This window comes from Nipponia nippon, unplaced genomic scaffold (assembly GCF_047370975.1).
Source record: "Nipponia nippon isolate SJK-2023a ecotype South Korea unplaced genomic scaffold, ASM4737097v1 scaffold_2, whole genome shotgun sequence".
Taxonomy (NCBI): domain Eukaryota; kingdom Metazoa; phylum Chordata; class Aves; order Pelecaniformes; family Threskiornithidae; genus Nipponia; species Nipponia nippon.
The window spans coordinates 13,454,105-13,467,041 of NW_028262336.1; the positions used below are offsets into that span (position 1 = coordinate 13,454,105).

The following is a 12,937-nucleotide window of genomic DNA, read 5'->3' on the forward strand; positions in this document are numbered from 1 at the left end:
ATGTTAAGTAATTAAGAGTTCTCTTTTAAAAAGGCAAAATACCAAGGAAGTCCAGATAAAAGCTAAAGCATACAATGTATAAATACTGCACCTGAGTGGTTAGATAGTTTTGCAAAAGCCTTGGGCTTTTCCTTTCAGCTGTGAGGAGAAGATTGTCAGCACACACATGTCCCCAGAGGCCGTAACTGTTTAATTTTCGGCTTTCCACTGGAAGGATGAAAATACAGTCAGTGAAAAAGGCACATGAAGAAGGGAGGCTGTTATGATGATGGTGATGAAGCCATAATGTTTTGGTCTTCTGGTTAAAGCCTTTCTTTAGTAATCACTGAAACCTCTCTTTGTGCCCATTCCCTTTGCTATTAAGCATGGTAAAATACCAATGATAATATCTGATCATTTGCGGTTATATGTTTAATGGCTTTCCAATAGTAAAATCACCCTTTTTTTCCCATTACCGGGGCTTTTTGAATCTCTGTTCTTATGGAGATATCTGACAATTTTAGCAATGTTGACTGCACTGAGATATTTGAAGGCTGGTAATCATAAGTTAAGTTTACATTAGCAAGTAGTGTGGCCAAGTAGGAGCAGATCTGTAGCATTAAGCAGTTGGTATGAAAGACCCTGTGCCAATACCATGACCATTTCAGCATGTTTTACTCTAGAATATCTCTAGTCAGGTCCTGTAGACTCCTGTAGTAGGGAGTGCATCATCCAGTGTACCTATTTGTGTGCTCTGGAGACACTTTACATTGTGAAGCAGATCATGGCAAGAGGCGAGAACTGGGACTTTGCTTTGAAAGTGCTCTCCAGATCTGAACTAAAACACTTATGTAGATGCACCCATTAAGTGGCATTAACAGCATCACTAGCAAAGCAGTGGCTGTTTTTTGTTTGCTGTTACAAATTATGACGGTGTTCTGATACACTAAATTACATCCCAGACTTATGTCAGCAAGTAATGACAACAGCTTAAACAATAGGAATTCTTTCATACAGGTTTAAGCACCTGCCATTGCAGCACCATTTCTCTTAAGAGCTTCCCTTTCCCAGCATCACCTCTCAGTGAATTCAAGCAGCGATATGGCAATGGTTGGCAGTGAAGCTAACAGTAAGGGATTCAGTAGCCCCCGTGGAATGAGGCATAGTCACACAATTTTAGCTTTTTGTCTCCTGTTAATTCGAGTGCTTAAAAATGCCGACTTTTTTTTTTTTTTTTTTTTTTTTTTTTTGGTAAGGGAGGACAGTATAGCATCTCCAGTGCTTGCTTCCTAAACCTTAAGGCTTATACGTGTCTAGCCATGTCTTGCCTCCAGTGGTTGAATTCAGAAATATCTTAAAATTGGGGAAACAATGCACTATCTTTTGGATACCTCTGCAAATTAGAGATAAACTGAAAGAACTAACTTTGAGGTGTGAGAAAGTGAGAGTTCGTGGTGAGGGTTCATGAAAAATGAATGTATAGATATTCTAGCCACTGGACATTAATTATGCCTTTTTTTTTTTTTTTTTTTTTTTACCAGCAGCTGGAATATTTCAGAGTTATAAAATCGATTGTCTTTTTTATGTCAGTGGGCTGCTTGTGACAGGTACCGAATTAACAGCTCCAGAAACCAAAGTCCTCTCTTTTTATCAACAAAACAGGTTCAGCAAGGGCGTAAGGAACATAAGCTTCCCCCACACTGCTCAATCAATATGCCTCAACCCTGACCTGAAAGAATATCTCTAAGGGGAAAGGCATTTGTTAAATTTCTTTTCCAATTAACTTGACAGCTCTGCTGAGACTACTAACAAAAGTACTAATTCATGCTAATTGCAGTAGTGGACCTATGTCACTGGGGAGCTGGGCTGAGCTCTTCGTAACATCACACAACCCACCAGGCAGCATTTTGATTAGAAGGTGTCACTGGAAGAAAGAATATTGGGTTTGGAGTCTGTTCTGCATTAATTTTTTCACCTGCAAAATGGGGACAGCAACACTGTCCTGTATGTGTTAACAAGGGTGGAAAGTTGCAAAAGAACATTCAGCCTCAGTAAATGCAAAATCATCTTCCCTTCCTCCCAGAGAGAAAATGTAGACTTTTTGTACATCTGAATTAACTGTTTTGGCTTGGGATATGTGCATTGACACAGGCAACTGGGAGAGGTAAGCCTGGTCAATGGATTGCTGGAAATAAAAAACAAAGCAAAGCCCCAAATGTGTTAGAAAAAGAGGGTAAGAGAGAAAATGTAGTCCAATATATAAATCAATCGGTTTCATCAGAAGCATTATGAAAAGAATAAGAGCGTTTTCCACCTGATAAATGACACTGCAGAACTAGAGATGAGTGTAATGAAAGGCATAGAAGATATTCCTATAAAAGCTGATTGAAAAGTTCATGATTGTTCATCACAAACAAGATAAGTTCATGATAGATCTTTGTAAGGTAAGGAATGGCTTAGAGAAGGTACATCAGGAGCAGCTGTTCTCCCTGTCTCGTAATAAAAACCAAGGATACATTTATTTGGCTAAAAGGCTACCAAATCTGAAGGTAAACTGAAGGAAGGATGTATTTTTTCACTTCACGTTGACTACCTAGACTGGAGAGGAATGTCAGAGAAATTAATTGAGACCAATAACTAGCAAAAAAAAAACATTGGATATTCTACATGAAGGACAGTACAATGGAGGATTATTGTAATTTTTGTTACAAAATAAATTAGCAGATATATCGGACCTTGGGTTTCTGGGTCTTTGAAATAATATCTAGGTTGTAGGGATGAGGGTGAAATAATGAGGGATGGCAAATGATCATCCCCTATTGGCCTTTCTCTTGCACTCTCATATGGTGCTACCATTAGATGCCAGATAGGCACCAGGGTAAGTGCTAGGGCTAGATGTAATCCGTATGACAATTCATTTGTTCTACTTTATTTATATTACCTCTCATATTGTTAACCTGTTAATCTGGCGTGGTTCAGGCACAGAGAAATTATATAAACGTCCCCCAGTTATGAAAGCTGTTTTTCACTTATTAGCTAAATCTAGCCCGGGAGGATTACTCGGCACTGTCTTGATTTTTCCACTGAGCTGGAAAGGAAACATCCTCCCAAGAGCTCATGTCATGTGGGACAGGGGCTGCCATGTCTACCAGGTCAGTTTGGTTTGCTTTTGGGGCAGGGGGGTTGGTTGGTTGGTCTTGTTTGTGGTTTTGGTTTCTTAGAAGTTCTGACATAGAGAAGGGGAGGTTGAGGAAAGACTACATCAGAGCGGGACCGTGGTTATCCCTATGTGGCACTCTCAGCCTGATGTTATTGTTTGAAGCTGTCAGGATCCTACATATAGTTTCCCTTTTGAGGAGTCCATAATGTAATTTTAGTTCAAGAAAAAAGTATCTCTTTACTTTTTATCCTTGCCAAATGGTCATTTAAAACTTACAGATTTCTAGTGTGTGTGTTTGTACAACCTTTTTTTTCCTGTTGAAGTTAATGCTGGTGGATTTTTTTCTGGTATTTCCTTAATTGAGTTTTTTTTACAATGCTTCTTGAATTAGGAAGTTCTTTTTCATCTCTGTGTGGATTAAATTAAGTTTTTAAAAAAACAGAACATGGAATTTCTTTATTTGACAAAATGGTAGCTTAATATACCTCAGTGTGTCCGGGCTTTGCTTCAGGAAAACATCTTGTTTAGGGAAAGTGAAAGACAGTGCTTATAAACATGGGTTTATTAAATTCCCTGTTTAAATACTTGTTTAAGTGATTCGCTAAGTATGGGTGGAATTAAGGTAGAACTTTGTTTATTTTGCTTTAATTCTGAATCAAGGCTGTGGTTCTCAATGTTTTCCTAGTAATGAAAGATTTCTTTTCCCCAAAACTGCCTGCAAAGAAGCTGGAGTGCCTTATGCATTTTGAAACAAGATATTTGTGTACCCACAAGCAAGAACATCTTTGCTGTAATGCTGTGTTTTAGACCGACTATTTTTGACATTGCACTTTCAACAATATTGCTGGTAGCAATCACGGCTGTAATGCACTTCATAAAAAGAGATACAGAAGCCTGCAAGGCATAACGTGGAGCTATTGCAGACCGCAGTTGAAAGGTGCAGTGTTGTTCCCTCAGGATAAAGCTCTCTCTTATGTACATATAATTAATATGTCTGCCAGTAACAGTTATTAAACAAAGAACAGGAATTGTTTCTGCTGAATGACTTGACCTGGGAGTAAAGCCAATTTAAAAAGCATCTGATTAAAATACGTTAAGGTCACAGATCACTATAAAATATGAAGTGGGGAGGAAAAAGCAGAAATTTACTCATGAGTAAGATTAAATACTACTGAATATATTTTTTGTGCTAGCAGCAGCTTTCAGGTGTAAAAAATGAAAAGCGCTGATTCCGAAGAGTATTTTACTAGAGGCATTTCAGTGTCACGTTGCACTGAATCCTTGCCCCTTGCACACCGCGCAGTCAATCCTGCTGGCACAAAGGCTGGAGGGGTGGCAGAGAGGTGGAGAGGAGAGAGATCATTTCCCCAGCCCTCAGATTATTGGGCTCTTGTTGTTGGAGAAGGCCTAGTGATAGGAATTGCACCAGTTTTGTTAAATGTTGATTTCTTCTAGCGGTGGACAGCTGCAGTAGTTCTTCAAATCTGTCAGCGCCTTTGGCTGTGATTACTGTATTTTCCAGTCTAGAGATGCAAAAGTACACATGATGCATGTTTCCTTCTGCAGTAGTTTTCCCCGCAAAGATAAGTTATAGTAATAAACAGTTGTATTTTTCCAGAGCTATTGCACAGCTAATAATGAAAGGAGGGGTGGAAATTCACTTTAGTGTTTAAAATGCAACTTTTAATTTTATGCCTGCATTTTCAGAGTAAAAAGTATGTCTCACGCGCAGAAAATAGAATATGAGATTTTATTGATTTGCTTATAATGCTTAGCAAAAACAGCTGAATTGCTTCTGCTGCTGGTCCCAGTGCTACCTGTTTTGTAATTATTTCGGGTATTATGTATTGTATGCTGAAAACTACAAGGAAGATAATGTAAGAATACAAAGAATACTAAGAATAATTGTTTTTATTTCCCCGACAGACAGAGTAGACTCCTATGGGCAATGCGAGAAAGCCAATGTCCTTGCCTCTTCCTGGGGATATTCTTACCTTGGCGATAACGTCCATCCCCACCAGAGCTCTTAGCCCTCACTAAAGTCTTTCCCAATTTTATTTCCCTCCTCCCCTGAGCATAGACAGTGTACATGCCAGTGCCACAGCCCAGCAAAAAGAAAGTGTGGTCTGCCTGTGCAGTAGCCTTTAGTGGAGAGCCCCACCTGCTAACAAGCCTTAGGGTTGCCCCTGCCTCCTCCTCCTGCTCTTCCTCCTCCTCTACAGGTACAGGGAGTTATCAGAGTGTTTCAGTGGCATTCAGCCCTGTACCTCTATTTCTACTGTAAGGAGTAGTACTTAGCTGTGAGACCTGCTCCCTTAAGTGCTATCTTACCGTTCATTCGGATCTGGTGACAAAAAGCCTGCCTTAAGTTCAATGGAAATAAGAATTGAAAATACGCTAATTTTTAGAAGCCTGTTTGGGCTAGCTGGGTATGCAAGAAGGTACTCAGAGGCCCCGGAGAGGGAGAGGATGTATACATATGTAATGCCAAAGATTATGTGCCTTTTCATATACTAACGGACAATGAGAGCTGCTGAAGATGGTTTCCCTGCTCTGGGGGATTTTGCAGGAAACCTACATTAGAAAGCATCGTTTCCTGCTGAGCTGGTGCCATAGTGAACAAGGGAGGGAAAAATGAGACATTTTCAGTGCTGTGCAGGATGTGATACAAACTGAGGACAGGATGACTCAGGGCAGAATTCCACCTTCACTTCCTATGCTTCATGTATCTGAGCCAGAACTATACCGTATCTATATAGGGTTATTTTTAATATAGCAAGAGTAACATGTATGGCTGGATATAATTTGTTGCAGAAGTGTGAAATGAACAGTTTTGAAATCTTCATTTAAAGTTAATCACGATTTTCACCTTTTTGTTGTTTCTCAAAGATATAAACAAGCACAAGAAGGGAAAGAAATGACTCGTCCAAGGAAAATAAAATGGTTTTGAGAGTTTTAGAAGGTTAATCTATGCTGCTTGTTATGTCATCCGTTTTCACAAGCTGACAGCTGTGTTACATCTCATTTTGCATGTGCGCATGTATGGATGGGTGGGTGAACGTGCAATTCTGTTACTGGTGATAAACATAGGGCTGTTGGCATCTCCAGAGCATGACCATAATATGCATAGCGAGAAAAAAGAGCCATCTAAGTGCTTTTAAAAGGAACTTGAGAACATTGCAAAGACGCAAGGCTCTACGTGGGCATCGAGGTGAACCAGCTGGTAGTGTTCACTTCCCAGCGCAGCTGCACAGCCAAAGGTCATCCTGTGGCTTCAGGTCCAGCATAAGGACCTCCGCTGCTACTCATTGGCATACCTTTTCCACAGGTGACAGCGGATGCGGTTTGCAAAGCCCCTCTAACACAGACCACACGCATGGGGGATGCTTCCCTGTCCTCTCTGCAGGGGACAGGGACAGGACGCTTGTCCCAGGGTTGCTGTCATCCCGTGATGGGGAAATGTTAAGGTATCTGTGAGCTGTATAGGTTTATGGTTGAATTCCCTACTTTTCTAAATGCTGATGTTTAATGCCACAGTGGCATTCCGCCCCCGGGCTGTTTCACTGAACAGCAGAGGAACAAAGGAAGGAAACACTCGATGGCTTGGTGCATGCTGCCTGTTGAACGCCCGGTTTCATGGCTGCGTATAGCTGCTTCCAGTGCCTTGTGCTGCTTGAGCCTTGCCTCGAAGCATCGCACCTCTATTCAGAGCACAAAAAGCAGAGTTCCTGTAGGACCAGGGAGTGCGGCTGATTTTGCAAATAAAGAGTTGCTTTGACCTTGTGCAGGGAAATGGGCCCTGTCAGGCCTGGGGTACCAGGCTGGGAAGTCATCTGCTCAGGCAGCGTGGGCTCAGGTTGTTAGTTGGTATTTACAGCTGGGAATTGGTGATATTGCTCTGTGTATAGGGGGCTGCAGGGTTTGAATACTGAAATGCTCCTGTTTACTAACAGCTTTATATTTTAATTTAAAATTAATTCAAATTGAAATGAATCATTTAACCCTTAATTAGGACCATGTTTTCATCTCAACAGATTAGTCAAACAGAGGCAAAATTCACTTTGCTGTTGAAAAGACAGTCACATTTCTTTAAGCAGTAACTACTGTAGATTGCTACATGCGTTTGTTTTTCTTTCACTGAAATAATTTTTCCTGCTCTCTGAGACAGATTCATCAGTTATAGCTTAAGGAAATTCATTTCCCTACAGTAACAAGGACAACTGCAGTCCTGAAACTCTTACCAGTAGGTGACTTCAATAAAGTTAGCATGGCTCACACTCAGATAAGAGAGATTGAAATTAGACTGCATACAGTTTTAAAATAATATTTCAGGTTGGAGTTATCACAGGAGTTACCAAGGTCAACAGATATTGGCATCAGACTTGAGGAGACCTTCTTAAAAAGCAAACCCAGACAGCCTTGCTGTACAGTTTATATCATGTATGTCAAAACTCTCAAGGTTTCCCTTACTCACTCTTAGTTTGCGGAGAGGTTTTTCTTCCCAGCCCATTGCATCTACTTCCTCTCGCATCGTTCCCCCTTGTAAGGGAAAGGAAAATTCCTTAGCTTTTGGAAGAAAATGTTGAGAAGCAGCAAGTGCTGTTCGCAGCTGGTTGCCATGATGAAATTACAGATTCTGTGAAGACTTCCTGTGCTAGTCCTTTTATTTTCAACCTGACTGAAACCAAAGCCATGGTATTCACCTCAAAAAGCCAAACTTTCTTCCATCAGTTCACGTAATCCAATTTTTCTGACATTAAAAAAATGAATGTCTTTTGAAGTAAAGGCTTCATTTTTTTCTCTTGATATATCAGAATTTAAAAATGACTAGGAAAAGAATAATAATAGTAAGTACATTGGCAACATTTTCTATTGGCACACCCCCCCCCTTTCCAAGCTTCAATTTCAAGTATAATTGCATTTTTTTTCCTCCTTTGGGCTGCAGTTGTGAATAATCTTAAATTGGTCTGACAGACAAAGACAGAAAGCGCCAGACAGCCTGAGGGGAAGACACGAGACTGGGATGCCCTCGCTAGGGCGTACCGGGGCAGCAGGCATCTGACCGGCTCACCCCCCCGCCCCGACCGCTCACTCTGTACTGCCATAGCAGAAGTGCAAAATGATGAAATCCCTCTCCCTCTGGAAAAGAAAAAGTCTGATCTTGTTTTACCAGGGGGCTGCCTGCATGCTCCTCTTTCTGCTTCCTTTTTTCTCCGGCCCCACACCACCACCACCTTTTCTTAAATGAGGGCTATAAGTTTTCCACCTGAGGGATTAAAGAGATTTATTAATGGAGCAGTTTGATTCCTTCCTTTCTCTTCCTCACCCCACAAAATCTGTCCACTTCTTACACAAGCTTGTTTACTTACGTCAAATTCATTGTCGTATTAAAATGTTGGTGGTAGGTGCTTTGAAAGTGTCCCAAATAAGCAGTCTTACTGTAGTTCCGTGCTGTAAATGAATGCTCATGGGTTACCATGCTATGAAAAAATTATGCTTAACAGCAGTGGAAATTATGTCTTATAGAAAGACCAACCATTTGACAAAGGTTCAGGTTTAGGTTATTGGTCTTTTTCCAATCCTTACATTAAACTTATTAAAAAATAAAAAATTATACTGTATCTATTCATAAATACATCTTGGTCTTGCGTACACCCGCCCATAAATATACAAATTATAAGCTGAGTAGATAGGGTTCAGCAAAACCATTTGAGTTTAATTCCTGGCAGTGAGCTTCCATGGGAAGGTTTGGTGAAAGCACTGTGTAAATCTCCGAACAGATGTAGTGTGATGTTTGTTTCTTAATCTGTTTGTTTAGTTACTAGTGCTGGTAAGAGCAGTATTGGCATCCTGGCTCGTTGTCTTAGTGCCAGGAATGGTTGTGCTGGGGCCAGAGACAGTAAAATCATTTGAAGCTCCCCTGCCAGCCAGAGGGAGGCCAAAGAGGCTTGCTCTAGGTACGGCACATGTATCATGGGGCAGTATTTGGGAGGGAAGGGGATTTGAGTCTGAAAAAGCTGCAACAACAAGAACAACAAAACCAAAAAAGCCTGTTTCCTGCTGCATTTTCTCCTAGTGGAGATGTTTACAAGGAGCTGAGGTTTCCTTTATTTCCTCATGTTAAACATAAATCCCCAAACAGCCTTGCAGCATTTGAGGAGATGGAAACACAAGGCGGCTGGCTGAGGGAGGATGGCTGTGCCAGGTCAGGCAGGCTGGCGTGAGGCTCTGTGAGCTTCGCCACAAGGTCACTTTTAGCCATTCTGCTTTCACAGATTGCCTGTTGGGCCCACGCCTCAGAGGCTCAAACCCAGGACTGTTTCCTCAGGGCTTGCAGGAGAGGACTTGGAGCAGGAGGTGTCTTTCCCAGTGGCTTTACTAGCATGGAAGTCGGAGGTAGCAGCTGCAGCCAGGCGCCTTGGTTTGCAAGGGCTGTGAAGTGCTGAAGAGTGGCTGAGATTAGTGCTTCCTCATGAAATGTTTCATGCTTCTCGCACTGTTCAATGCAGTGTGAGGAGGGTTTCCTTTATTAAGATGTTTCAGAATAGGACCTACTACTGTACAGGGGTTTGCTTTCTCTCTGCTTGCCAGGACGTTTCACTCAGGTGTTTGGCACCAGGAACTAATCAACAGATTTGCCTAACCCAGCACTTCCGTTAGGATTTGGTTATGGACAATAATGTGGAAGCTGAACGTCCAATTTAATGCTGCAGTTCCCTCTCTCCTCCATCACTTACAAAGATGCTGGGATTTTTATTCTGACTTCTTTTTCCACGTCAGGCTGCCCAGCCAAACACTTTTTTGTTTGGGCAGTGCATGAATGGACACAAAAGACCATATAGTCTTGTATCTTGGATTTTATACTATGTTTATCAATCAGTTCATCTCCATAAGCAAAACCGAAAAGTGTGCCCCTGTTTAGGCTTATGCTAAGACTGGTGAACCCATTCTTTTGGCTTCAAATTAGCATTTAATTCAGTGACAGGTCCTGGGCAATTTTATCGAAGCTTAACTGTTTGGGCTCCAGACACAAAAAGAAGTCGTGTTTTTCTTTGTCCTTTTTTTACATTATATTTGTAATGAGAATGTATTGGGATTTTCCTAGTGTGCTTGTGCGTTAGGCAGTGTTTGCTGTGGAACCAAAATGCAGCAAAAGGTGAATGGGGTTTAAGATGCGCTCCCTTTTGTTACGTTGTCTGTTTGTGTATGGTTGTTGTAGGTATGAGTACAAACCTGCAGGTGACCCGTGTCAGCCAGAATGTTTTTACTTGGTAAATTCCATTTGGAGAAGGATGGGGGGAAGCAGCAGCTGAACAGCAATGTCTGCTGATTCTTATCCGATTTTGGTCTTTTTTTTTTTTATTTATTTTTATTTTATTTTATTTTCAGATGATGATATCATCTTGGTAGAAAGAAGTCAAGAGTGTTATTTCACTGCGTGGGTTTTTCATAAAAAGTTCTTTGCTAAATTGTTCATTTCTGTAACCTGCTTCAAAGGCTGTTTTTTTCTGATGCAAACGTGGTCCTGAATCAGTCTAAAATGCAACAGGAGTCAAAAAGGAGGGAGTGTGCCAGTGTTAATGAAACATCACCACCCAGAGTTTTTCAGAAGCAGCTTTAGTGGGTTCAAGCACCATCCCTAGAGGACTGGGTTAATGTAAAAAACATCTTCCTTGTACAGACCATGCGAGTTCCTGATAGTATCAGAAGCAGCTCATTGAGCCTAATGCATGGTCCTTCAGAAATGGAATAGATCTTCCACTGTTCAGGTTATTTTCTTGATTTTGGCTTGCTTAGTACTGCTGAACTGAAGAGACATACTTTACAATTAGCATGCCCTTGTAAGCAAACCTTGGCAGCAGAGAGAGGATAAAGGACCAATGTTTTGCTAAATTAACCAGAAGAGAAGAAAAATAAGTGGAGTTCTCAAAATGCAACATAGAAAATATTTCTTCTTAGTGGTGCAATGCACTGTTTTGTTTTCCAGGCAAAATTAAATGCAAATCCAAGTTGATGGATGAAAAGCTCCATTCTACCAAGTGGTTTCATTTCCATCAACTTTCTCATTATGAGAAAAACCTGTGGTTTTAGACCATAAACATCTGCGAAATGTGATCTACATATGGATAGGTCCTAGAGCAGTAGCAAAGTCACATGTTAAAATCAAGGACATGTCCATGGAATTTCAAACTATACTCCTGTTATTTTGCAGCTTGTCGACCTGGGTTCTACAAAGCCTCTGCCGGCAACGTGAAGTGTGCCAAATGTCCACCTCACAGCTCTACCTACGAAGATGCGTCTCTGAACTGCAGGTGTGAAAAGAATTACTTTCGCTCTGAGAAAGACCCTCCATCCATGGCTTGCACCAGTGAGTAACATCATTATGCTCGGGGCTGTCATTCTTGCTCCTCCATCTGTATCTCAGCAGCTTGCTTGCTTCCTCTCACGTCCCATTGCAGTCAGCCATCCACTGCCTCCTATGTCTTCTTACATGTTGGACAGGCTACCAAAACTTGGTGGGCTAGGCTTATGTCTTTCTGTTTTCGTTTTCTACTTCTTGTTCTGTGTCAGACTCGAGAAGAAGAGCTAGGATTTTTAAATTGCTACCAATATTTTCAGCCCTCAATCCTGAACTGCGCCCTGAGGGTACTGTCTGTCTATAAGAAAACATGGTCCGTGATAGTCTAGGTCTGTAGTCCAGTGAAATATTTCAGGAGTCTCTACAGGAAATAACTAGACGAGTTTGGTTATTTATGTTTTTGACTTTTGTATTTTTGCGCCCTTGTTACTGCCATCTTAGAGCACTACAGCAAATCTCATCCTTCCGATTTCCTGTCTCCTTTTATAGGACCACCATCTGCTCCAAGGAACGTTATCTCTAACATCAATGAGACGTCCGTTATCCTGGACTGGAGCTGGCCTCTTGACACTGGAGGTCGGAAAGATGTCACTTTCAACATCATTTGCAAAAAATGTGGAGGAAACATCAAGATGTGTGAGCCATGTAGTGACAACGTGCGATTCTTACCCCGTCAGACTGGACTCACCAACACCACGGTGACAGTAGTGGACCTTTTGGCACATACTAATTACACTTTTGAGATTGATGCAGTTAACGGGGTATCTGACTTGAGTACGCTTTCCAGACAATTTGCTGCTGTCAGCATCACAACTAATCAGGCTGGTGAGTCTCTTTCTGATTACCCTTCCTTTGTTCAAAGCTACTGAGACGTATGTACCTTTGTTTCCTTTCCCTATTTTACAGGAGTTACTCTGACCGCTCCTGTGCTAGGGTAACTAATTGACTTGAATATGCTAGTAAAAGTAAAAGCAGAAACAAACCCAGTATGTGTTGCTGTCAAAGGACCTGGCAGCATGACTGTTATGATTAACTCCCAGTTCCCAGTTAATAGTCTCTAATAGCAGACTCACATGATTCCTTAGCCAGTATGTGTTTTATTAATAAAAGCAGATTTTAATAAAACACTCATTTCAATAATCTCCAACATAAATTACTGTAGTAATCTTAGTGATTATTTTTGATTAAATAGGAGTGAAAAAATGCTTTGATGTTAGACACATAAAAAGCTAACATTAAATTAGAGAGGTTTAAAATGCTGCCTTTTTTTTTTTTTTTTTTTTCTTTTTCCTTTAAAAGTTTTCTCACCAACTCTGAATTATTGCCAACACGATGGGGGTGTAGAGCTGAACACTGAATTAGGTCCTGGTGTCGTAGCTGATAGCGTACAAAGGGACTGCTCTGCGTCTGTGGAGACTTGTTAAAGTCATTGAGGCCCT

The 12,937-nt window shown here is 41.1% G+C and overlaps 1 protein-coding gene across 4 annotated transcripts in view; it reads left to right on the forward strand.

Annotated features, from left to right (window-relative positions):
* The window catches only part of EPHA3 (EPH receptor A3), a 231,876-nt gene that overhangs the window by 140,934 nt on the left and 78,005 nt on the right, over window positions 1-12,937 (forward strand). For all 4 annotated transcript variants that reach the window (XM_087756249.1, XM_087756247.1, XM_087756248.1 and 1 more), the window contains 2 exons: window positions 11,352-11,507; window positions 11,988-12,323. In XM_087756249.1, the coding sequence (XP_087612375.1) occupies window positions 11,352-11,507; window positions 11,988-12,323 (492 nt within the window). The remainder of the gene's footprint in view (window positions 1-11,351; window positions 11,508-11,987; window positions 12,324-12,937) is intronic.